At 33.8% G+C, this 26468-nt stretch overlaps 1 protein-coding gene across 2 annotated transcripts; it reads right to left on the bottom strand.

The window, feature by feature from the left end:
- Nucleotides 1–1563: 1563 nt before the first annotated feature.
- LOC132562672 (muskelin-like) lies at nucleotides 1564–22317 on the bottom strand. Of its 2 annotated transcripts, none has more exons than XM_060227427.1 (21): nucleotides 22238–22317; nucleotides 21910–21979; nucleotides 20581–20723; nucleotides 19262–19350; nucleotides 18963–19072; nucleotides 18179–18316; nucleotides 17357–17411; nucleotides 17032–17106; nucleotides 15886–15957; nucleotides 15525–15637; nucleotides 15250–15363; nucleotides 14312–14469; nucleotides 13693–13837; nucleotides 12313–12541; nucleotides 10634–10704; nucleotides 10389–10465; nucleotides 8353–8464; nucleotides 7717–7794; nucleotides 7276–7440; nucleotides 5958–6015; nucleotides 1564–5409 (listed from the first exon to the last, which is right to left on the bottom strand). In XM_060227427.1, exons 1-21 carry the CDS (start codon nucleotides 22315–22317, stop codon nucleotides 5279–5281), a joined length of 2283 nt encoding a protein of 760 aa, XP_060083410.1. In that variant the 3' UTR covers nucleotides 1564–5278. The 2 variants fall into 2 exon arrangements, with proteins under 2 accessions (XP_060083410.1, XP_060083411.1); XM_060227428.1 differs by having other exon boundaries at nucleotides 12406–12541.
- Nucleotides 22318–26468: the final 4151 nt, after the last annotated feature.

Here is a 26468-nt window from a genome sequence, read left to right as displayed (position 1 = left end):
CCTTGGAGTTCTTATCAGATACTTTCAGTAAGGCACAGCCTCTGGTTAAACTGGTCCAGCTCACTGACCAATCAAATCTTAAGTCTTCTTAAGCTGTACTTGCCAGTAAACAATTCTGTTTGATTTCTGGGGTCTTCAATTTTAAAATGAACAGTTTAAGGATGATTTTGGCGACAGATACCACACCTTACTATGTGGTTACCAACACTTTATACCTGGTAAACAGAAAACTGTCATTACTTTTTGTGGGTTTTTGTTTCCCTTAAATTGATGGTTACTCTTAATCCATGAATTTCAATGTCCACAAATTTAAAAGAGAGAAAACATATACAATTTTATATGACATAACATCACGTGATACAAAGTATTACTGTACTTTGAAGTCCCCAAGGTGACGAAGCATCAAAACTGATTGCCCATCTGCCCAAATCACTGGTGCTGCCTTCTAGGACAACGAAGGGGATTAACTCCAATTACCATAGTCTGATTCACACTGTGCTTTTTCTTATGCAAAATAAAGCTTACTTATTATGTTAAAGTAAAGAATGCTCCGCTGAATGCCTAAAAATATGGAAATTTATTCTATTTTTTATCGATCATGTAGTCACAAGTACATACACACACAACCAATGTGATATCAAAACCAATACCTGAAGAGTTTAAAAATTCTTCTTTAAACATAGATCATATCTACTATCAATGATTGAAGTACATGCAAATATTCACCTCAGAATAAACTCTGAAAACTTGTCAAGACACAGCTTTAACACAGGTGACTAAATATATACCAAAGGTACATCACATCCATTAACCAGTAAATACTACAGACCAATCATCAGACACAATTCTATATAGAACAGCCTATATATTTGGCAATGAGATTTTTCATTTACTTTCCACCTAAATACCGGTCTACATTTCATCATCTTTAGATGTTCCAGTTATTTTAACAACTATTACATCAATCAATGAGAAAAAAAATTATTTTCAGTTATCTTTATTATTCTGGAATTAAATTCTATATTTTGAAATCAATTTTGAATATTTACGCATGGAGGTAAAGCCCGCATCAATAAAAAATATCTCTAAGCTGATTTTCACAAAACAGCAAGGTACAGATTTATAATATCATTTTATCTTAGCTGTACAACAGCTAATCTTACCATGGCATTTAATTTCAATGTATATTACATCTGTGCAAATAATTTTTTCAAAAAATAAAATAAATAACGAAATGAAAATAATTTACTAAACAAATGAGTTATGTTATGAAATAACTTAGTATGTAAAGCTTGTTTTCCATTAAGTGAGCATATGTAACCATAAGCACAGTTGTGGGATTGTAAAATATTATTGCATGATAAGCAATGTGTGCACGATGTATCTGGATGAAATTTGCTATTGCACATCCAAGTGCACTATGTTTGGCTGTATCAAGCAGATGTGCTATTCTATCCTGATTCATATAAATTTAGAAATGACTGATATAGATAAGTGTGGTACAGGGTTTGTTTTTTTTTAAATATGTGTGGTTCTATTGCACAGATAAGCTGGGTTTAGATAAGAGTACAGCAAAGTATATTTCCCAATTAAGCCACATATCAACAACAAGAGGCCCAAGGGGCCTGAACGGTCACCTGAGGAATATTTGTCAATAATCTGGGGATTTTAAAATGTTGCAAAAATGTAACAACACTTGTGCAGGACCATGTGTAAAACATCTATACAAAGTTAGAACATGACCCACCCAATGGTTCTTGAGAGGAAGTCCATAATGTCTTAGCCAAACAGAGGCCAGGGTGGCCATCTTGGATTTTGAATCGCCCCAAAAAGTTAAAACACTTGCCAGGACCTTGTGTAGAACATTCGTATCAAGTTTCCCCTTCCCCCCCTCCTGGGGCCCCCATTGGGGCCACACTCTTTCTCTTCGCAAACTTGAAGAAGCTTTCCATTGGGATGCTTTGTGCCAAGTTTGGTCAAAATCCATCCAATGGTTCTTGAGAAGAAGTCATTTAAAGAAGTTTTTACATATGGCCCCTTTTACACCCCTTATGGGCACCAAATGGGACATTATCACTTTTTTCAACATAATTTCATATGTCCTTCACTAAGGAATGCTTTCTACCACATTTGGTTGAAATTGGTCAAAGTTGACTTTTTGACCCTTTTGAGTGCCCCCTAGTGGGGCCGTTTTAGACCCGATTTTTTTTCATTCGCAAACTTTGTAGACCATGCCATAAGGACCCTAAATATCAAGTAGGAACTTAATCTGACTGTTGGTTCATGAGAAGAAGATTTTTAAAGATTTACCTAATTTTACCCCCTTTTCCCCCCTCCTGGGGCCCCTTTTGGGGCCGTACCCTTTTTCTTCGCAAACTTGAAGCGGCTTCCCATGGGGATGCTTTGTGCCAAGTTTGGTCAAAATCCAAACAGTGGTTCTTGAGAAGAAGTCAAATATGTGAAAAGTTAACGTCGCACGACGACAGACAAATCATGATGGCAATAGGTCACCATGAGCCTTTGGCTCAGGCGACCTAAAAATTATAAGAGCAACTTGTCTGACCTCCACATATACTTTGCAAAAACTGAATAGGTGCTCCATAACCAATAAGAAGCTCCGATCTATTGCTGTGATTTATTTTCTATTTTAGGCCATGCTATTTTTGTCAAAGTTTAAAGGCTTGTGTTGCCGACTGTGAAAAGTAAATTGTATCTCAAGGAAGAAAAAAAAGAAAAATTTGTATCTTGTATCAGCACAACTTCTTCGGTATAAGTGTCAACTTTGTTATTGCTAAGAGAAACCAAAACTAAGGTCAGAAAACATTTTGGTTAAATACTGTAAATTTGTGGGTATAGTGCGCACTCGGGTATAGTGCGCACTCGGGTATAGTGCGCAGGTACTTTTTTGGGGTCAGAACCCCCTCCACAAAACAAAAGATTTTCTACAGAAAGATTAATTGATTACTGGTACCGCGATGAAACAGTTGATGTGGTTTGATCCATTGATAATGAGGAAACCACAGTCATCGTGACCCTAACATATTTAATTACCTTATGTAAACAAATTCACACAGGTACCTGACTTAACAAGCATGAAAGGCTTGGCTAATTGGATAATTAACGGTTCTTAACAGGTAACAAACACGTTGAGTATGAGGAGATTGATGACACCCGGCTTCGGCTGAACGTGTACTATTGCTCAGAAAACGATGTTGTTTTAACTGTCTGAAAAGTTTCAATCATACCTTGTCCCCATATCTGTACCTACCGCGGTATCCGAAGGTACTTAGTTATAGATTGTTTACACCGACTTCGACATGGGGAAACAGCGAACACCATGGACTACACCGAGAGACTTGAGTTTCGTGCCGCCAGTCGCCACTTCGACATTCCAGAGTGAAATATCAAGGCACGAAAGAAAAAAAAAAACGTCTAAAGTCCCAACCACTGACCAGAAGGGCTGACATAGATGCGACAGCAGAACACCCAGAGATGGAGTGAGAGCTGTTCAACTTTGTATGCGATCACAGAGATGCCGGTATCGCTGCCAGTACAACAGAACTGCGCGTGCAGGCCATGTATATCAAAATGAGGCAGAAATTCACTATTCAACGAAACGAAACGAAAAAAAAAATTAGATTCACCGTAATGCTAGCGTGAATGGCCGTTGATTAAAACATTCAAAATTTATTTTATTTTACTTGTTTTGTTGCTGTTGTTTTTATCTCCAAACTATCATATAAGACCGATGACTTTTACATATAACTATGTGAAGGGTGGTAATCCAATATGGCGGACGCAGAACTCGGAAATAATAACCCCAAGAATGGCATGTTCCTGCGTATAATGCGCACACCCTTTTTGACACGACAGTTTTAGCTTGAAAAAGTGTGCACTATACGCGGAAATTTACGGTAACCTTTCTGACATAAAATCTCAAAATATATTTATGCAGTGAACAACGTTTCTTTAACAACCATTTATAATCATTAATGTTTTCTAAAAAAAAAAAAAAAAAAAATCTCACATAACTGTCTTTTCTTTGTAATATATACAAAAACAATCTTCTCATCTGCAGAACACTCAAAAAAAAACTTTTCGCATCTCTACTGAAATGCCTGGCCTTTTTACAGATAATTTCAAACAATGCCTAATTGAAGTTAATTTACTAGTTATTCAGTAAGCAACAGAAATAATGAAATACTACACTCGCACAACATAGACTCTTAATGGAATACTCATTAAACAATAGGCATGAGGTAACACTACTCTCGCATCACATACACCCTTAAATGAAATTTTCAACTCTGTTATAATATTTCAATAATACTGTAGGTTTCAGGAATTAACATCCAGTATGTGATAATAAAACTTTTTGTAGGTGGCATTCATTCTAAACAGTATTTCGTTAACCTACCTTGTACAGATTCTCATATTACATCATTTAGAAAGGTACCAGAATTAAACCTCCTCTTTTTTGATGAGTGAAAATCTTCATTGCTTGCTTCAATATTTGAATGATATGTGTTCAGAGTGAAATAAACATCAACCTTTGAAATCGCTTCAGTGACCGGTTTCGGCTCTGAACTTCTCTCAGCTATTACTGTTAACAATATGCAGCCAACATAGATCATTTGAATAGAAACTTGTCTTATATTCTTACAGATATCATAACAATTTTTGTCATATACCAAAGCAACAAGTATGGATTAGGAATACTGCCAATCTAGATTTTTTATCATTCTAAAAAAATGTTGCTCTCATGAATGCTTGTAAGATTAACAAAATTTTACACTTGTTTGCATTGTCAAAACAATTTTCATCAACAGTTGTTGTCAGCAACAATGTCATAAAAGCTGTCAGCAACAACATCTTAACAGTTGTCATCAACAATGTCTTAACATTTGTCAGCAACAATGTCTTAACAGTTGTCCTCAACAATGTCTTAACATTTGTCAGCAACAATGTCACAATATTTGTTAGCAACAATGTCTTAACAGTTGTCAGCAACAATGTCTTAACATTTGTCAGCAACAATGTCATAACATTTGTCAGCAACAATGTCTTAACATTTGTCAGCAACAATGTCATAATATTTGTTAGCAACAATGTCTTAACAGTTTTCAGGTACACATGGAAAGAGTTAATAAATCACATCATTAAAAGATTTAACCAATCACATTAAGGACGATACTTTTGAAATATCAATGCTTATATCAGATTAACTCTCTTTAACATTTGGCTCAAACTCCACACAAGACGGTAAACAATTCTGTAATCACATCATTGGGATAAGGTCCACAAGGTTGCCTTTGGGTTGGGTCATCTGTTCTGGGAAAAACGACACCAACTTGTCAAAAAGTTCTGTTCTTGATTGATAATGTTCACTGGTGTCCACACCAGCTATCTCTGTGAAATGAAATTAATAAAGAAGTTTCAAAATTAAAACACTCCAAATAGTTTCATAAAATTTGAAAATATTTTACTCAAAATCTTATCTATTTTAATCAAGTACAATACACTTGTTTGTTTAGAATCCTGTTCTAGTAAAATCCTTCAATATCTAGATCTCTATAGGCAATTCAGGTAGATCACAACCACTGACTGAAGCTAATTATCACCAGTATGTAGCCTGTCTGTTTTGTTGTCAGATCCTACAGAACAATGTACAGGTTACAGGAGGACCTGCCTCACCCAAAGGTTTGCTTCTGACATTCTCTTGTTTCCTCCAGTAGCAAGACAACCCATGTGCTGCTTCCAACAGGGCCAACATGAATGTTTACTGGAAGTTTTTCCACACTAGTAGTCAAACAGGTATCAAGTTTACAGTGGAGTTACACCAGTTTTGGAATATGATTGCATTACCCAACTGAATGGAACATTTTCCCAAGATAACAGAAAATAACTACAGATATTCTCATCACAATTCTTCAGAAGATATGAAAAACCTGACTTACCATTGAAAACATCCTCTTCCTCTTCTGTCTTGAACAATGTTGATGCCAGTAATTGAAACTAAGGTGAAAAAGAGAAGACGATTATTAAACTCCATGCACTTCACATAAAATCCCAGCGAGAGCTTGGCACCCACAACTGTTTCATAATAATTTGTTCTTTAAAAGTTGGATATTTTCCCATCTTTTCTCTTCTTTCCACTTATTTCCTATCAACGATATAAAATTTGAAAAATCCTCTGCAGACATAACAATGATAATCTTGATTTGTTACATGGAGACTGTCAGTATTTTGTTTTTTCTAACAGTCACAAAATCAAAAGTGAATAACATGTGACCAAGGGAAATTTTCCTATAAAATTTCAGACAGATTCATCCAGTACTTCCTAAGAAAAAGGGATAACTTTCATTGCCAAAATCCAAGATGGCCACCTGTCAACCATTATATTTTTTCTAGCAAAATCAAAATTGAAAGGGCATGACTAGGTACCAAGTGGATTTTACTTGTAAAATTTCAGAATGATCTAGAGAAAGCATAGTGAAAACAAATTATTACTATCAAAATTGAAGACGGCAACCTGTCGGCCATGATGTTTTTTCAATGGTCCGAAAATGGACTAATGGACAACTAGGGTCAAAATTCAATATGGCCACCTGTCTGCCATTTCGTTTTTTCCAGCAGACTCAAAATTGAAAGGGCACTAATAGGGAATATGAAATTTGAGATAGATCCATCCAGGTCTTCCAATGAAATATAACAAGCATTCATAGTCAATCCAAGATGGCCGGCTGTCACCCATTTTATTTTTCTGATCAGTCCCTAAAGATGGCCGGCTGTCACCCATTTTATTTTTCTGATCAGTCCCTAAAGATGGCCGGCTGTCACCCATTTTATTTTCTGATCAGTCACTAACTCAAAAGGCCACAACTAGGAACCAAGGGAAATCAACCATGAAACTTGAAAATGATCCATGGAGTACTTCTCCAGAAATAATGATAACAAACTATTACCATCAAAATCCATGATGGCTGCCTGTCAGCCTTGTTGTTTTACCAATCAATGCACAACCAGAGACCAAAGAAAGCCTACATATGAATTTGAGAAAGATTCATCAAGTACTTCTTCACAAATGACAATAACAAACTATTACTATTCAATTCCAAGAAGGCATCCTGCCAGCCATATGTTGTTTCTTGTATCAGATTGAAAATTAGATGGGCTACTGGTCTACTGAGAGACACATTAACTCCTACATATAAGACTGCTCTTTTTCTTTCAGATTGAGCATCTCACAGAAATTTTTCTATGCTATAAATCTACCTCACTGCGTTCCTCTGGGTTGTTGTGATCTACGATTTCAGCTAAACTGGCTTGAAGATATAACATTGCAGCTCTGGAATCAGATCCTGACATTTCTTGGAATTTAAACTTCCGGATCAGATATTTGCATCGCCGTAATAAATTTTCAGCAGTAGGTCGGCATAGCTGAAACAAAAAGATATTATATAAAAACACATATCTCAAGAAATTTTAGAATTATTTTGTGGATTAAGCATTATTCAAATTTTAAAATCCTGATTTGCGGTCTCGTTGACCTGTTGGGGGGGGGGGGGGGGGGGGAACATGGGTCACACTTACATGACGCCTTATAAAAACTGCACATTACAGTCTGAAAAAAAGGTTCGGGATATAAAAATTTGAAGGCAGCTACAAAACAGAAAAATACTACAGTGATACAGGTTATCATCAGATAGAACATACCTTTAATGCCCAGAAATCGTCCAATCTCATTTTAGGTAAGCTTTCCTTTCCAGGGTTCCCACCAAACAAGTAGTGTACCTACAACATATAGTAATGTACCTAGATTACATTTTAATTACACAATTCCCTTACTTCTAGTGTAATAACATCCATCACATAACTACCCTGTTGTCAGTGTACTTAACACTAATCATATACCCCATTAATTAAACTCTGCTAGCGTTATAATTCACATATTTGCACCCAGAATTCATTTGCAATTAACAATTTTTTTCATAATCTGAATCACAGGTTGAATTTTCCTTGTCAACTAAAATTGATCCTCATAAAAGCTTTTTTATTGTTGTAAAACAGGTCACACATCTATAAGCTTGTGTTTGAGGTCACTTAACCAAGGGTAGAACATATCGTAGGAAGATAAGATAGGACTTTACCGACATGCAATGGACAAGAGTCAAGTTCTTTGGCTAAAAGCTAGATAAATAAGGTATATAATGATCACAGACTTTACTGTCGAAGAAATCCTTTTAAAAAATCTCTACATCAAACATCCTATCAGAAGGTTCAACAGATCCCTATTAAGACTTGTGATATTTCTGTTTATTGTTATACAGTAGTGATTGTACTGATAACTACCTTGTGAACATGATCATAGACTAACTGGTGAGCAAACCGTGGCACTGGTTCAACGTGCTGCATCTTTGTCCAGTACTGTTGTCCAGAATTCTCATTCTTGTAAACACAGGACCTGCAATTCATAAAAACTTCCATTAATTATCAAACATAAATTTCCTTGAGCAACCAAACCTTAGAAGCATCTGTTTCTTTCACTCTTAAAATCTAGGCCTAGATTTCTTCAGAGCAACTACAGCATAGAAATTTCTGTTTCTTTCTCTTAAAGTCTTCTGACTGACCTAGACTTCTTCAGAGTAACAAAAGCTTAGAAACATCTGGTTCTTTCCTCAAACCAACTACAGTTCAGAAAAAAAAGTTGTTTACTTTTAAAAGCTTCTATTTTGTCTAGTTTAACTCAAAATATAATTCAAGAAGAATATATTGTTTAATGTGGTGATGCCTGACTTAAACCTCATTTTCAGAAACAATGGGAGGCAACAGTTGAAGATAGGCCTATCATTTTCTTTCTAGTTGGCAAAAGGCATATCAATATGTGCATAAAACAGTTCAGAATTCTCACAGATAAAATATGTTATATTTTTTTCTTTTTAATTTGGTGATCTTTTACAGGTGTACATCTATTTCCCACAATAATGACATTAAATAGTTCACAATATAATTTCAAAGTAAATTGAATTCCTTTTGAGGAGGTAGAGGTGTATTGTTGGGATTTTAAGTGAAGATATTTTGTGAGTTTTAGGTTAGTCAAGTGATGAGCATAGATGCTGTTTAATTACACACCTACTGATTACATTTCCGTGATAAATTACACATATTAATTACGATTCCCTGATAAACTAAATCTATTAATTACGATTCCCTGATCAATTACACCTACTGATTACATTTCCGTGATAAATTACACATATTAATTACAATTCCCTGATCAATTACACCTACTAATTACAATTCCCTGATCAATTACACCTACTAATTACATTTCCGTGATAAATTACACATATTAATTACAATTCCCTGATAAACTACATCTATTAATTACGATTCCCTGATCAATTACACCTACTAATTACGATTCCCTGATCAATTACACCTACTAATTACATTTCCGTGATCAATTACACCTACTAATTACGATTCCCTGATCAATTACACCTACTAATTACGATTCCCTGATCAATTACACCTACTAATTACATTTCCCTGATAAATTACACATATTAATTATGATTCCCTGATAAACTACATCTATTAATTACGATTCCCTGATCAATTACACCTACTAATTACGATTCCCTGATCAATTACACCTACTAATTACATTTCCGTGATAAATTACACATATTAATTACAATTCCCTGATAAACTACACCTATTAATTATGATTCCCTGATCAATTACACCTACTAATTACGATTCCCTGATCAATTACACCTATAATTACATTTCCTGATAAATTACACATATTAATTACGATTCCCTGATCAATTACACCTATTAATTACGATTCCCTGATCAATTACACCTATTAATTACGATTCCCTGAAAAATTACACCTACTGATTACATTTCCGTGATCAATTACACCTACTAATTACGATTCCCTGATCAATTACACCTATTAATTACGATTCCCTGATAAATTACACATATTAATTACGATTCCCTGATCAATTACACCTATTAATTACGATTCCCTGATCAATTACACCTACTAATTACGATTCCCTGATAAATTACACATATTAATTACAATTCCATAAACTACATATTAATTACGATTCCCTGATAAATTACACATATTAATTACGATTCCCTGATCAATTACACCTATTAATTACGATTCCCTGATCAATTACACCTACTAATTACGATTCCCTGATAAATTACACCTATTAATTTCATTTTTCTGATAAATTATTCCTATATCATTGTAATAATACCAAACTTTATTCTTAGTGGATTTGCATCCAAGCAACAGCTTCAAGCACATAAAGATAAACTCGTATCTTAATGAATGTTCCACACTAAATCCTTACCATTTATTTTTACCAATATCATACACCCAGAAGGAGTTTTTAACATTGTCTCGTTTGTCCTTGTCTTTACTAAGTCCCTGTAAATAATCAAAACATCAATGTAATTATTGGAGGTAAACAAAGGTACAATTGATATTATAATATTTTTCTCCAAACAATCTCAAGGTTTAGCAGTAAGAACAATTAAATGTAATCTGCAAATGTTGAATAATTTGTGTGACAATCTATCCCTTAACCATACTCACTGAAAGTACATGTATTTCATCTGAGTCTGGGTCAATCGTGGCACGTTGCGTAAATCCAGCCGCTGGTATCGCTGTCAAACCAAAACACAAAAATCACATCATTTCACATAAATAAATGCAGAGGCACTACAAGTGAATGTTCTCCGAGTTCATTACTGTTGTAGAATAACAATTATCGGCCCATTTCACAAGTATAGATGCATACATTAAAACACATGGCCTATATCTCATTACAATGTAATCAAACAAGTTTTGAAAAATGCTTACTTGTAAGGTAATGAGCTGTATTTTATATCAATTAAAAGCGACTATTTACAGGAATACAACATCCTTTTCATCAGAATGGATTTTGAAAACTTTTTAAATGATAATTGATAAAATTTTCCAGTAAAGTCGAACACAAGGAAAACATAACTGACATTTTGAAGCTATAAAGTAACATGTAACTCAACACTGTATATAACAAGTAACATATAGGAATAAAAGAGTGAATTGTCTTTTCAAGGGCAATGCTATTCACTAGTCTGGAGGAAGCATGCAAACATAAGTAAGATATTTCAATATAATCAAAGTGTTAGTGACAGGTCTTAGAGATTTTACAGTGCAACAGATAGCTTTTAGACATGAGGAAATTCTTATTTATGGGTGGAGGAGACCTTGTGTTAAAGAGCAAGAAAACTTTAACATTAACAATTTAACTATTGACATTTAAATTCAACCATGCATATAATCCTAATTCTTTGTTCAAAATATCACAGATCTAACGATATTGCTATCAGCATTCCCAAAAAATTGTTTTATATATATCTAAATCGCAATTCATACTGTGAAAGTGTGTTTGTGTTCACACCTGTACCAGTAAATGTATGTCTTTGACAATTTTAAAAAAAATTTAAATCTATTTTCAATTTGTAACAACCAAAATTGACCTATGAACCAATGAAAACACTGGCAAATGTAAGCAGACACCATCAAACAACTCACAAATTTAATTACGGGTCGGTTGGGGAAATAGGGTACCAGTTTTGTAGAATCAACTCCTCCTAGAGTTTTTGACGTAGAAGCTTGAAACTTTGTAGGATGTTTATATGTTGAAGATGTGCACCTATTATTATGGATTCATTCTGGACATTTTTTTTTTTTTGATTTTCCGAGCTTTGGAACTTAGTGATTTTCTGAAGTTCCACATGTAAATCACCTTGGGGCCCTAGATGTCCATTTTCTACTTTTTGAACATCTCTGCATCAAAAATGGCTGCAACTTCTTTCTTCAAATGCCCTTCTTCTGCACCAATTCATAAGATAAAACCAAACTTTCTCTCTTATAACAAATATTCTACATACTCTACAAATGAAACACCCTTAACTGTCTTATGAATACCATCTAATATTGTACTCATCCCGCAATCCCGCCAATTGTGGCTTTGCCCCATTTTTATTGTCCAACTACTTTTTGTGACACCAAAACAGGAGATATCATGCAAAGCAAGACCGCATCTACAACTGTAGGATGTCTTATAAAAATATAAAGAGTATAAAGATTTTAAACCGATGAAGAATGTTAAAAAATAAATTTGTAACTCCAATTTCAAAGGTGGAGATAAGTCAAAACATTTGTTAAGCAAACAACAACCTCCAAATACCAACTGATCATCAAGCAACAATGTTGCTGCATCTCACCACTTTTTTTGATGAACTCTTTCAGCACAGGATGATAATGAGCAGACATTTCATCCCAGAGATTATTGAGGGGGTTAGGATAAGTAAGCATACCCCCTAAAGAGTTAGCCTCCTTCTTACTTCCATCTGCTATGATCTCAATCTGTCCTGTATCAACATTATATGAGAAAAAGTCATTTAGGTATTCCTTTGCCCTCTGACCAGCGAACACATACAACACTCTCCTTTTCTGGAAATGAAACAAAATAGAACTAAGTTATAGTTACAGTCTTGAATAAACCTGAGTATTACAAGTAAGCAATATTTTCCTAAATTCAACAAAACTTCTACACAAAACAAGAGTATCAGTGAAACTGATGAATGCTCCCCGAAAAAAACTGCATTGGACACAAAATTTAATCAAAGGGCAATAATTCTGTAATTAAGTTGTTGAAGGCACTGAATTTAAGATACTGCACATTCTTTTAATATGATCAATGTATATACCAAGTTTCAAAAACTCCAAAATTATGCAAAAGAGAGTTGTGGTTCTTGTACACTGCACTATTCCTTATCGAGATCTATCTACCTATGAAGTTTCATGTTGATACCACTTACTGTTTTTGTGTTGTACTTCAGACAAAATTATGATGGATAGACAGACAAAGCAGCAAATATATGCTCTTACTTCGGGGAGCATAAAAGTTAATAAAGGGTTGTAACTCTATATATTATACAGTAGGCCTAAATCTGGACAAATTTATCTTTCATAAACACAATTAAAGAAAAAAGTACATTTAGATAGAGTTCAGGTAAATATCTGCAACAGATGCTAATTAATATACTGATGGTCACTAAGTTTAGATCCAGTGACTGACTGAAACAGACACTAATTAATAAACTGATGGTCACTAAGTTTAGATCCAGTGACTGACTGAAACAGACACTAATTAATACACTGATGGTCACTAAGTTTAGATCCAGCGACTGACTGAAACACACAATAATTAATAAACTGATGGTCACTAAGTTTAGATCCAGTGACTGACTGAAACACACACTAATTAATATACTGATGGTCACTAAGTTTAGATCCAGTGACTGACTGAAACAGACACTAATTAATACACTGATAGTCACTAAGTTTAGATCCAGTGACTGACTGAAACAGACACTAATTAATATACTGATGGTCACTAAGTTTAGATCCAGTGACTGACTGAAACAGACACTAATTAATATACTGATGGTCATTAAGTTTAGATCCAGTGACTGACTGAAACAGACCATATAACATGTACAATTTCATTCATAACTAACCAATAGTGATATTTGTTTTATCAATTTGTTTAGGCTCTCAAAATTTACAAATATAACCTTACATGAAAAAAGAAAACTCACAGGATGAAAAAGCATTGAGTGTCCAATACGTGAACGGAGCTCCGTACAATCTGTCATCACTTGTTTCCAGGTGTTAGTGGGAACGTGGTATGCATATAATCCACTAAACTCCGACTCACTACTCCGCTCGCCTCCTTCAGCAACACTGAAAATGTTATCATATCAGGGACAAATTATGGCCCAACATCATGTCAATGAAAAAATCAGTCAAACATGAAAACAGTTATGAAGTTTAGCATCAGGGTTACAAAAATGCTTAAACTAACATGATTTCAACATTGATTAGATATTAAAGTCAGAGTCACAATAATGTTTGAAATAACTAATATTAGTTTAATGCCAGATAGAAATTAACTCAGTCAGATTAGTGCTTAACTGACATTTTTTCAACATAAGAATTGAATCAGAGTCAGAATAATGCATAAACTAACATGAATTAAATATTATTCCAACATGAAATACAAATTAATAAAGGGTCATTTTGAGTATGTATTCAAACTTGAACAAGCACATTTTGAAGTTTGAATATGGGTCATTAAAAAAACTGTAAGACTTCTGACAACCATTTTTACAAATACATCATCATTTGTCTTTACAAAAGTTTAGAAGGAAATTGAACCTTGTGAGCACTCGACCCCCGAACACAAAGAGTGTGCGTCTCTCAATATCCATGACCATCTGGTGATCAAAGATTAATTTGGGTCCTCCCATTGCATGAGTATCCTCTGTAATTATTGTCCATTTGGCTGACCCTATGTCATACATGTAGAAATCACTCTGAAATTAACAAAAAATGTTAACCATACCTACTCAAAAGTACAGGTACCCTTCATTAACCTGGTGATTTTTAATTAAATCACGTTTGTTAAAGTATACTGCTTTCAAGAAGACTGAGCAAAAAGATATGGATATTTGTTTTCTCCAAAAAGCTATATAGTGTTAATTCAACAGCACCATTGAGAAGGAAAAAATCAATACCGATTCCCATGCAGTTCCCAAATACACATAGCAAACAATGATTTTACCTTTAGATTGTCTGACGTGCCCACTGACAAGTCTTGGTAATGCCGAGAATAAATATGCTTTCTGAGATTCACTTATATTGTTTTAGTATCATTAATACTCATATTTCAACCAAAATACTACTCTTCGGTGACAACGGGCTGACAGATGATGACAATTTGTTTATTTTTACATGTGTTCAAAACTTCATTATTAGCTCCAAGAGATTTGAATGAATGCTTTTTTGGCCCAATACACAGTTGTTAAAGTCCTCATATGACTAGACAAAGGCAACTTTCCTTTCTTATTCCTTCAGTATCACCCTTTCATTTTCTCTCCATATTTTCGTCTCTATTCTTTGTTTTTCACATAAACATATACATATTCACTTTCCTACTTGTTGTCATGTAACATTAATTCTTGTGCTTCAGAAATGAAGACAGATCTATATAAGTTGAAGAATTCCAATCCAATTCAGATGTAATTGTTCTTATATAATCATTATATATATGTACATATCAATGACTGAAATAAAATCTATATTAATGATCTTACCTTTAGGTTATCTGACGTGCGCACCGACGAGTCTAGGTAACGCCCAAGAATAAATATCTGTTTTCGTTCATGATCAAGGCACATCTTGTGGCATGACCTTGCTGAGGGACCACCCTATAACATTGCAGAGGACAAGGTTACTAAAGCCTGATTAAAGTTTCACTCTCAGCAGGCTGTCTATGCCAAAGAAAGATTTATAAACTACACTAGGACTTTGAGACAAGTGAGTGTAAAACAAGACATTTGAGGTGAAATTTGGTTTCAGCAGTACCTACCTCCTCCTCTGTACTTTTACAGATGCAAGACCATGTCCTTGCGGGAATATTGTATGCCCACAGATCTGCCAAATCTTGACTTCCATCCCATCCCCCAAACAGATATAGAGTCTCTGTAGCAGATACAAAGCAGAGTAATTCACAAATAAGTTTAGTGAGACATTCTTAGCCGAAACTTTGATGGCTGAGGTTTTAAATGTAGTCAAAATACTTTTAGATAAAAAGGTAGGAGAGATAGATTTTCAAATAGTTTGTCTATTATTTGAGATTATCAATCAAATGTATCTTTCATCACTTGTATTATAATGATTTTACAGTTAAGTTAAATTATCTCCCTTGAATGCCATAGCATTTTGTATACCTGCAAGGATGTCCACACACATCTGGTGTCCACCTCTCATTCCTGGTCGGTTTTCTGTCATCAATTCCCCAACTGTTTCAAAACACAAAACAACAATGACGTTCTATTACAGAATCTGCATAATTAAAAGGATCTATTGCCACATAACGCTAGATCATAATTTCCCCCTCATACCCGTATACAATGATCTATTTCTTCTTTCATCTACTATTGATTAATATTTTACTAAAAAATGCAGATTAACATTTCCTTGTTCAAAATTTTGTTTTTTATTTAATCAGCAAGCTATGCATTAAACAAGCCTTAAGTTTGTTTTCACGTCTCATAAATATTGAACAAAACATTGTTTAAATCAGCCTTAACACCTAACATCAGAATACCAATGACTCCACTGAACAGCACTAGTTGGACATAGTTAACTTTTTTATCTCTCCAATATCAAATCAGATTAACAGTTATTTGTCTATAAAACGAGGAGTCTAGGATTGGTGCTGCTGAGGTAGTTTCTATGAAAATGTAAGGAGACAAGGGTCAATCACATCAAGTTTCACTTTATACACGGCAATGTCTATCGTTTTCTCATAAACTAAGACTGCTATCTTTTCTGAGATCTTTTTGTATATCAGAACATTATCACAGCATTTCAACAAAAAATTTCTTCATAGTATCCAACTGTAACTGTATGCCTTAAAGGCAAAAGAATTTTTTTTCTTCCTCAAATATTAAGTGACTTGTTGACTAATCAAATGTTCAATAACAGATAAAACTAGGAAAAACAAACCACAAAGACTTATTATGATAAAAGACAACTATACAGGCGTATATAATCCTGTAGCCATGTGTCAGGTCAAAATGGAGGATATTTATCTATATTATAGACTTCAAAATGATTGTATATATTTTGGTTCGTTGTTTTATGTTTGACGGGAAATTCAGAAACTGCATTCTGAGCTTTACAAATTATATAAATTCCAATATCCATTACAGATATGTTAATTTATCAGGGAATAGTTCTTCACCACATGGAACCGTTTCTACCAGGTTACACAAAAGTGGCCTTGGAAATACATATGGGGCTGTGAGCCATTAATTTCATTGCGCTGTGAGTATACATGTGATTATATAACCTTGACATCACAGACTTACCCTTCGTCATTGGCTCTATCGGCGTCCATTTTGGTTTATAGTCCAGTAAACCTATGTACTGGTCAAACAGTCTCTCTGTAAAAACAGAAGTCAGATTTCATGAACTGAAATTATGTTTGAATGAAATGTAACTCTCCTTATAGGGAAATAGTTGGACATACTATAATGAATAACTAAATTAAAGCCATGTTTTATGATAAATGAAAGTGTATTTACATTCAACTACTTTTATTTAGTTTAAAAATTTTTATTTGCAAACAATTCGCATGGATTTGGCACAAGACATTGTAACTTACAGCTGCAACAAGAGGTATTCAGTTTTTACCTTGACAGGCTCGCCATACTAAAGACTCACACCCATCAAAGTCTCCCTGTTTCACCTATGGATACAATATATATATCATTTTATTATGTATTCATTTACCATTACAATATCTACTTAACATTTTCGTATATTCATACAATAAGGATCTCAACTCTTTTTTTTATTAATCAATTATCGAGATCCAGACTCTCTCAGACAAGAAATAGTTATGACAATCTTTCACTGTCAAAATTCAAGATGGCCACCTTGCAGCCATTTTATATTTGATCAGTGATTTATGAAATCAGAGAAAAATTCACACAATACTCATTAAAAAACAGAGCTGGGAAATTTTTGTTGTCAAAATCAAAGATTGCCAACTGGCAATTCAAATCACTGTATAAGACAAGATATCACAGAGGGATATTGGTGTGCCCATCATTGAATGATCTTGGGTGATTTATAAGTTGACAGCACTGGGTGAATGAACAGCCCACCATCTGATGACAGTTCATCATTTACTTGGCTAATACAGCTCTATAAATGAAATATCACAATCTTCCACAATCTTAATCACACTACCAAAAACAATCCATTTATCAAAAACACAAGTCCAAATTATTCTGACATTCTATCCACATGTAATATTCATGTGAAAATGAGGTTTTCTTTCCACAATAAATGTTTGAATGCCAACCAAGACATGGGTCACTTATTTCCTTGACTTTTTGTAGGGAGGGAGTTCCGGCATTCATCGCCTCAAGGCCCATATAAAAAAAAAAAAAGTTGACCAAATGTCAGAATGATATGGATCAAAAACTTGTTTTACACATTAAACCTTACCAACTTGTCATGGAGCTCTGTCAGTATAGGATGTTCTAGTTCCACTTTTGTCTTTTTCTGTAAGGCATCGTAAGCTTCAATAAACTGTCGCTGTCGGAAATGTTTCAGACACAAACGAATGGCCTCCTTTTCTCTATACTGAAACATACAAAACGGAAATCACTGACAAGCTACATATGTTCATATCATATGTAATTGTAACTTTAAATGTGAGGTATAAAGCTAAATTTGAACTTTTGTAATCAGATAATTTGTGTTAAATGTATCCCTGGTAAAACTCACCAAAACAATCTCAAGTTCCAAAACAAGAGATTTCTACTAGCAGTGGTATTGGGCCGAGAACAATATAAAACTTTAGAACAGATTACGAAGGGTTTATTTAGTTACAATACAGTGCATGATGACACAAAAGTTCAGGTCAAGGAACTGTAAATTACATTTTTCTTGTTCCTTGTCCCACATTATCTTTTTTTGCTTTAAGTACATGTGATGCATGTGAAATGTATGTTAAAGTTTTAACACCTATGAAATTTTTAGTTTTTGTAGTATAGATTTTTGATATGAATATCAAATTAACAATTTATCGAGTGGATGCCAAGGTATATAGTGTATAATGCATAAAGGAGCAGTGATAAACACTGGAGTAACCAAGGTATGAACTCACAATTAATACAACGCGTTTGGATGCAGCACAATCTCTGTTCCTTTTGTTCATTACAAAGTTTCACTAGAACATAAAACAGCTGATATCAGCAATATCAGTGACAGTTTATGTTGCACTTACTGAATTAAACCAGTTTATACAAGGTTTTACTACATCCCACTTGTCTGTGCCTCGTAACTCTATGTACCAGATACTAAAGTTGAAATTGGGGCCCCATGCTTGTATTGGCACTGTAAAAGAAACAGACATTTCTTTAATAATACAAAATTTGAAACATTTTTATGTTATATTTCATGACACGAAAAAAATTCCAAGTAAGTTATTTATGCTGAAAGTTATCTCCCTTGATGACAAGGTTCGTGAATGATTTATTTCTGTTTGCAGTTACAGTACATGACAAATATGTATGAAATAATTACCAATTTTGATATATCGACAGGGAAAATAATGCTCTTCAATTTCACATTTCAGCACAAACTGCTCCGACAAATGATCATTCTTCAAGCCACTGCAAAGATAAATGTCTTTCTGAATCAAGAGGTTTGATGGGCCTGTCTGGTTCATCGTTCCAGCAGGTCAGAACATCGAAACATTTGTTGAAAGACATAATTCATGCAACTTAATTCCAAACCTTCCTTTCCAGCATTGTACTGGTCATGAACCAGAGCTCCTTGGTTACTGAAATGTTACTGTTGTTGAGATTTTTTACATACATACATGACACTGATCTCTGTAACATAATAATATCAAGTGTTTGCATTTGAACAAATTTGAAACGACATCAGTCAGAATGCAAAATCTATTGACAAACAAGAGATCCCCAACAGACATCTTGGCACCCATCAACTGTCTATCTTCATTTGTTTTTTCTTTCTCTTCTTTCCTCTTATTTGTTCTTAATTTAATGAAATTTGAGAATACTATTAAGAAATTTTCTTTGTGAAAATCCAAGATGGTGACCTGGCCCACAGCTTTAACCATTTTGTATCTTTAAAAGGGAAATATACATGTAAAATATAGGAAAGACCTATCCAGTCTCTTTCAGAGCAGAAATTGTGATAAGCTTTCAGTCAAAACCCAAGATGGCCACCTTGCAGTCATTTTATTTGTGATCAGTCCCAAAATTAAAAGAGCAAAACTAAGGACAAAGGAAAACCTACTGATGAAATTTGAGAAAAATCCATCCAGTCCTTAAGAAACAAGAGAAATTTTCATAGTCCAAATCCAAAATGGCACCTTAATTTTCTGATCAGTCCCAAAATTGTAAAGGCACCACAAGGGACCAAGGGAAACCTATACATCAAATTTGAGTAATACCCATCTAATACTTCTCAAGAACTAGCAAAAGCAAAACTTGTTTAAAGATCAATAATGGCCAACTCACAACACTGACACAGGGCAATTTGAAAATTTCATCATCTGATGTAATGGGATCAAAAGTATGGTAAAGTAAGAGCTTCTTGTTTGTTCTATCACATTTGAAATTTTTTACCTCAAAATTATGTCATTAACTTCAAATAATTTATAACTGATTCATCCAAACATGATACTTAATGTCAAATATTATAACCCTAAAATTTCTTAGTTGTTTTAACATGGGACCCTTTTGACTTTGTAAGTAGGGCAAGATCATCCATCTAAGCATATTACTGGTCAACTTTTTATCTTAATACTTTAAAGTTCAGCTTCACATAATTGATGACTTTGCATATATACACAACTCTCATTTGATACTTACCTTTCTAAAAGCTCCACAACATGATCTTCAGACAGGCCACCAAATACTTTGAATTTCTTCAAATTGCACACATGTGTTTTTTCGTATTTACCAAAGGTTATGGACTTGACAACAGAAGGTCTTTCTAGCTTTAAAAGCAAGAACTAGGAAAATATAAACACAAAGTATTACAAATGTAGCATTAATTGCAAATTTCTGTTTGACTTCAAAATTTTAAATGTAACAAAGATAGTATATTAAAATGATCAAGACCCTGTCAAAATCTGTTTATAATAACCAATCAAAAAGGTAAAAAAACTGAGTGCACTCAATGTCTGATAAAATAACATCTAGCAAAATATTGATTGTCACAACTTTCTTTGTGATGAATTGATTAACCTACTTCAGACTGACTAGGTTGATGCTAATGGAGAACATTTGTTAATTATCTTTCAAAGGTTATCATGGATTATGAGCCTTCTGTAAAAAATACGACTTTTAAATAAATATTTAATTTGAAAAAAGAGAACGAAAAACAAAATGGAAATTGTTTTAAGAAATATATATTGTAGCAACTCAAAGAGGTGCAAATATACAAAATTCCAACAATAGTTGTTTCAAAGTGCACAATCAATCAAACGATACCAAGTTTTACAAAACTGAGACAACCTTGACTTTCCAAGATTGTTCCAAACCAGTAAATTGAGTACATATGGCAATACTTTTCAAGAGACTTGAAAAACATCTCTGAATTTTCCTCAATTTTGTGAAAATAACATTAACACAGTTTTGCTGAGGAAAATAATACTTTTTTAACGTAAAATGGCAAAATATTTAAAACCTTGATTTATTTATATTTCTTAAGTAAGCACACCTGAAAAGTTTGAGATACTTAAACAAATCTATTGTCTAATGGGGCTGTGATAGCTCAAACAGTTGAAACATTGTCCTAAGTAAAATCACGTAAAACCTTGATTTATTTATATTTCTTAAGTAAGCCCTAAATCTATTGTAAAATCACGTGAAGGTCTGAAGTTTTTGGCTTGACGCTCCCTTCCTGTGATGGTTTCTGTTTCTCAGGAAGCTGAGAAATAGACCATTTTGACATTGTTGTGTCCTCAGACAAGACACTTTATTGTAACTGCTCTGGACAGTATGCGACAGGTTTAATGCTAATATGCAATTTCGTAGTCAGATTTAACACTTCCATGCATGACCTGGAGAACTTTAGTAACATTATGGATTTGAGTTTAATATATTTTTTTAACGGGATTGACGTCTGCTTTAGCGGTCTGTCATTCTTCAGCAAAGGAGTTGTTGTGGATTAATGTTTTCATGTTTCAGATTTACCTGAGGAGGGTGGTTAGAATCGGATGACCACCGTGACGACTGATCACTGGGATTGTCTACATACACGTTTCTGAAAATAGCGAAGACAAAATTACTTTCATGGCATGAATAAAAACGATTACTTTCACAGCTATATATAACATTTAAAGAAACGGGCCACTAGTAAATGACAGGTTTGTGTAATGTCAAAATGACGCAGAAAGACTTTTTTTGTGAAAGTTAACATGTATTAAGGAATTTCTTTCAATATGAATATCGTTCAGCCTAGTGTCATTGTGTAGTAGGAAGACAAAATCTCCAACAACAGCTTATTGCATCAAATTCTTACTCTGGTACATAGTTGTATGAGAAACTCGACCATTTGTGTACAGTGTATTTCAAAATTTGTGTTCCCGCACTCGCGGCCATAGTCTTCTTTACTGCGGGACTGCGAACCGGAAATATTCAACTTTAACTTTTATTTTGGCTGTTTTATCATTAACATTTAATTGAAAATTCCTCAACCTGTCAATTAATTTCAACCGCAATAATAATCCCTTATCACAATTTTTAATAACAAGTAAAATTACCCGAAAACAAATTACAAAACGAAAACCGTTAGGTATATCCGGAATTTCCTTTAAAGAGCCTACCGGGATTTGAGAGTAATGAGAGAAAGATAACTCTCCGTCGGCATAGTACTGATCACATTGAGAAATAACGTATGTCTTTGTGTGATATGAAGCTGATACATGATTATATATGCCTATATCTTTGTCTTTCATCATCTGAGAACGCAACATTTCTTACTTAGATTGACCAAGATTTACATGGCAGGTGTCGTCGATGAAGTAGAAGACGCTTACTATTCCGAAACAACTGGTCTTATTATCCTTGTACTTTTTTTCAGGAGTCTCCGTTCCTAGGCAAATTTCAGATATTTAGCCTTACCTGCATCTACATAATATATAGATTTGTTTAAACTTTCAGGTGTAATTTGATTGTCGATTTTATTAGAAAATTGTTTATTTTTATTTTTTTAATCAGAAAGGAACTTAGAAAATACATAATCTAAGTGAGAAGTGTGAATTTATGTAAACTGGCCGATGTTTTGATTCACATGACGAACATTTAGAATATCTATCACTTTTGAGTTCATATTCAAAACTGTCATGTCAATTAAATTACATTCCAGTATCATCCCAAGGTTTACAATTTATCAATAGGATACGAACGTAACAGGGATTTAATATAAACTCGATTCGTGTTGTGTCACACCAGGTACACGTAAACATGTACCAATCCTTACAAACAACTGATAAATAATCTAACATTTAAACCAACATTTAAAAAAATAAGACACTGATTGAAACAGCACTAAATTGCGTTTGTCTTTTACATGGCCAAGCTTTTATTCAGCCTCTGCATCCAGTCAACCCAGTCAGCCTCGCTGTTGTCGTTTTGAGTATAGATTTGCACATATCTAGAAATAATACATACAAGTGTTGGAGTTGTACCAATGGCGATAGAATATTAATTTTTCGCGGGTAAACTCCTCAAAACTGAAGAGATTAGTGTAAGAAAGTAAGACAACATCGTATATCATAACTGCGTTTGTATGTCTAGCAGTTTTCTATTTAAACAAAATTTTTCGAGAGATGAGGTCAATATATGTAAATGCTTTATGAATGCATAAAAGATTTTAATACAAAAGGCTACACCAACAGGTACGACATACGAATTAAATGATACACTACCAAATTAGTTCAAGCAGCCGTTTTCTTTTCAACAAACAAAAGAATAGTTCCTTTTAGTCTTATTACATGACAAATAAGTTTATCCCACTACCGATTGTTGTTTTTTGTCTGAAGAAGAATTACATTAATTTTCTATTCTGACTTATTCTGGGTTAATTTGAAACCCTTAAAATCGGTATATGAAATTTTAGTAAATTTGAGTGAGTTGTCTCTTGGGTCAGGAAGCCGTGTCTTTTTACAATAACCTTATTGAATTTGACATAAAAAGCATGTCTCGTAAATCATATCATTTTCATGATGAAAGAAATAAAAAGCAAAAAAAATAATCCAATGAAACTTTGAATATCACTAAACACTTCATTGATATAAACTGTATTTCAGGGGTGTTAAAAGGGAGTGTACCAAAGTGCTGATATCTCTACGATTTTGCAAAATTTTGATTTTTTTTTTATTTCCGCGTAATTTTTAAGGTTTGTTTATATTTCACGTAACATTTGCTTTTCTGTTATACTTATACTATTATATATTGGTATTATTGTTATTAAAATTGTCATTTTTTAAACAATTGATTACAATTGTTCAAGTACCCCTTTGAAGCCCCAGTTGAATTTAGATTACGTCATGCGCCATAAACTTAATGTCAGGCTGAACAACCAAAGGTGAATGTCAGTATGCTTGTTAGGAACTGCAGGCTATGGGGAGGGGGTAGTGGGGTCATACCTGAATAGATATTTTTTCTTCCAAAAAGGAAATCGAACTGCGATATCGAATTGAATGTATGCTGATATACTGGCATACTTGTACTGTGTTGTAAGTTTTCAGATCACAAAGCACAACAAGGGGATTGTGGGATACAACAAATTACTTTAGAAATAATAATGTTTAATAGTTTATTCATAAGTAAACATATATATTTATTTACAAAGAAACATTTATATAATATAATAACTTAACAGTTCTTACAACAAAATATAAGGTGAGAAGAAAGAAAATGGCGAAGAAAGAGAAATAAAATTTTTGCGAAAAAACTAGAATGTTATGTTGTATGTCAGACAGTTTTATAGTATATAGATTTGTTTACAGAGAAAAAAATCACAAAATTTTCGTGCAGTAAACGGCACAAACTAACAATTCCTGAAAACAATGAACAATTTCTTACTATGTAGCTTTCCAACTCGAAAATTAACAATCTCCGAAAAAGTATCACTATGCATTATAGTATAATATATCGTTCCTGTACACTCCCGACCTATTCAACACCCTTTGGATGATGGATCCTATTTGAAAGGAATAGGAAACAAATCAAGTACATGTTCCTTTAATTTACAGTTAAAGTCTTTCTCTAAAATTTCATTAATATACATATTTGTCGAATTTTATTCTGTGATCGTTGGGGTTCAAAGACTCCGCACGTGTCTTACACGTCTGCAAAGGGGTACATGTATTTGTACTCAGATGTGGATACCCCGCTTTGGTTTCGTGAACTGCAATAAAACGAGAAAAAATATATCAATGTTTATTTTTGAACACCATCCTTCGCGCATCTGTATATAATTATAAAATCGTAACAAGAAATATTAAAATTTTCATTTTTCAACAAGATATATAGGTCTATTTTGAGCATCATTTTACCTGCATTTATCGTCTCCAGGCCTCTGGCATGTTATTTCCAAATCCCCAATATTCGCAGTCGGTATACAACCTAATGTAGGGATTGTCATCCACTTCCTCCTGGTATACCACATCTTCTTCTTCTTCATTCCCTTCATTCTGATCCAAACTGCTGGTCAACATCTGCTGCTTTTTGACATTTGCGTCGTTACGCTTGATCTAAATAATACATGTAAATCACTTATAGAAAATGAAAACATATCTATAGATATACCGATAGCTTGAAGCCTTTAACTTTTACCCACAATATTAGCGGAATTGACATCGGATTGTAGATTTAAAAACATTGGAAACTTATCATGGTAATTTAACAATATACGATTTTCTTAGAATTTCTGAATATACAATAATACCTTGTTCTCCAACAAGAAAGTAACCCACAGGTTCAAGCCACTTGATCGTTTCCCCCTAAGAAATCCATATACATCGTCCGGCCATCCATCTACCCCAATAATCTGATATATAAAACAAAAACGAAGTGAACATTATATAATTCAATGTTGTCATAATCTGCATAATCAGTCAGAAATTTTACAACATGAAAGCGGAAATAAATAAAGAAAAAGTTGTGCTTCAGGCGAATTTTTACGAGACAATTATGTTTTATCATTTACGTCGATTTTGTTTAACTATTAAACTTTATGTAAACATTCATATATATAACGTACACCTTACCTGGTTGTTATTGTTGTTATCCATGTCGTACTTTTTCAGTTGTCGAGTCAAAACTGATTTGTTGTTTTATCCTGCGAAAATTCGTGTCGTTGCTTTAGCTAGCCGCCTCTGTTGTGAAGGAAATGTGGAACAAAGGACGTTACGTCATAGCATTGTAGCGTTGAGTTATCTCCCTTTATAAATATTACTTGCAGTAATCTGACCATTTATGATTCCAACATTATACGTATTGATGTTTTTATCGAATTAAGCCGAGATTACGTCATTTCATTAATAAAGAATGTGCCAACCTTGGATTTTTAGGCCAGATTCCACATTTCTCTTCTTCGTAAATGTTGTACCAATCTTCTTCCTTTCAACAGCTGAAGCGTTTGGACGCTCAACTTCAAACAATTATGAGCTAAACAGCCTGCATTTTATCAGAGCACAAGTCAGAAGTTATTAAGAAATATGATATTAGTATGAGCTTATGAAATA

This window comes from Ylistrum balloti, unplaced genomic scaffold, assembly GCF_031769215.1.
Source record: "Ylistrum balloti isolate Yb309-2 unplaced genomic scaffold, AGI_CSIRO_Ybal_v1 Utg371478, whole genome shotgun sequence".
Lineage (NCBI taxonomy): Eukaryota > Metazoa > Mollusca > Bivalvia > Pectinida > Pectinidae > Ylistrum > Ylistrum balloti.
This window is presented reverse-complemented; position numbering and strand designations above follow the sequence as displayed.

Coding starts and splice junctions, on each gene's coding strand:
- LOC132562672 (XM_060227427.1), bottom strand. CDS start 22,317: ATGGCCGCGAGTGCGGGAACACAAATTTTGAAATACACTGTACACAAA. Junction 19,351..20,580: donor GTTGTGGAGCTTTTAGAAAG/GTAAGTATCAAA, acceptor TTATCTTTGCAG/TGGCTTGAAGAATGATCATT. Junction 7,441..7,716: donor ACGATTTCTGGGCATTAAAG/GTATGTTCTATC, acceptor TTTTTGTTTCAG/CTATGCCGACCTACTGCTGA.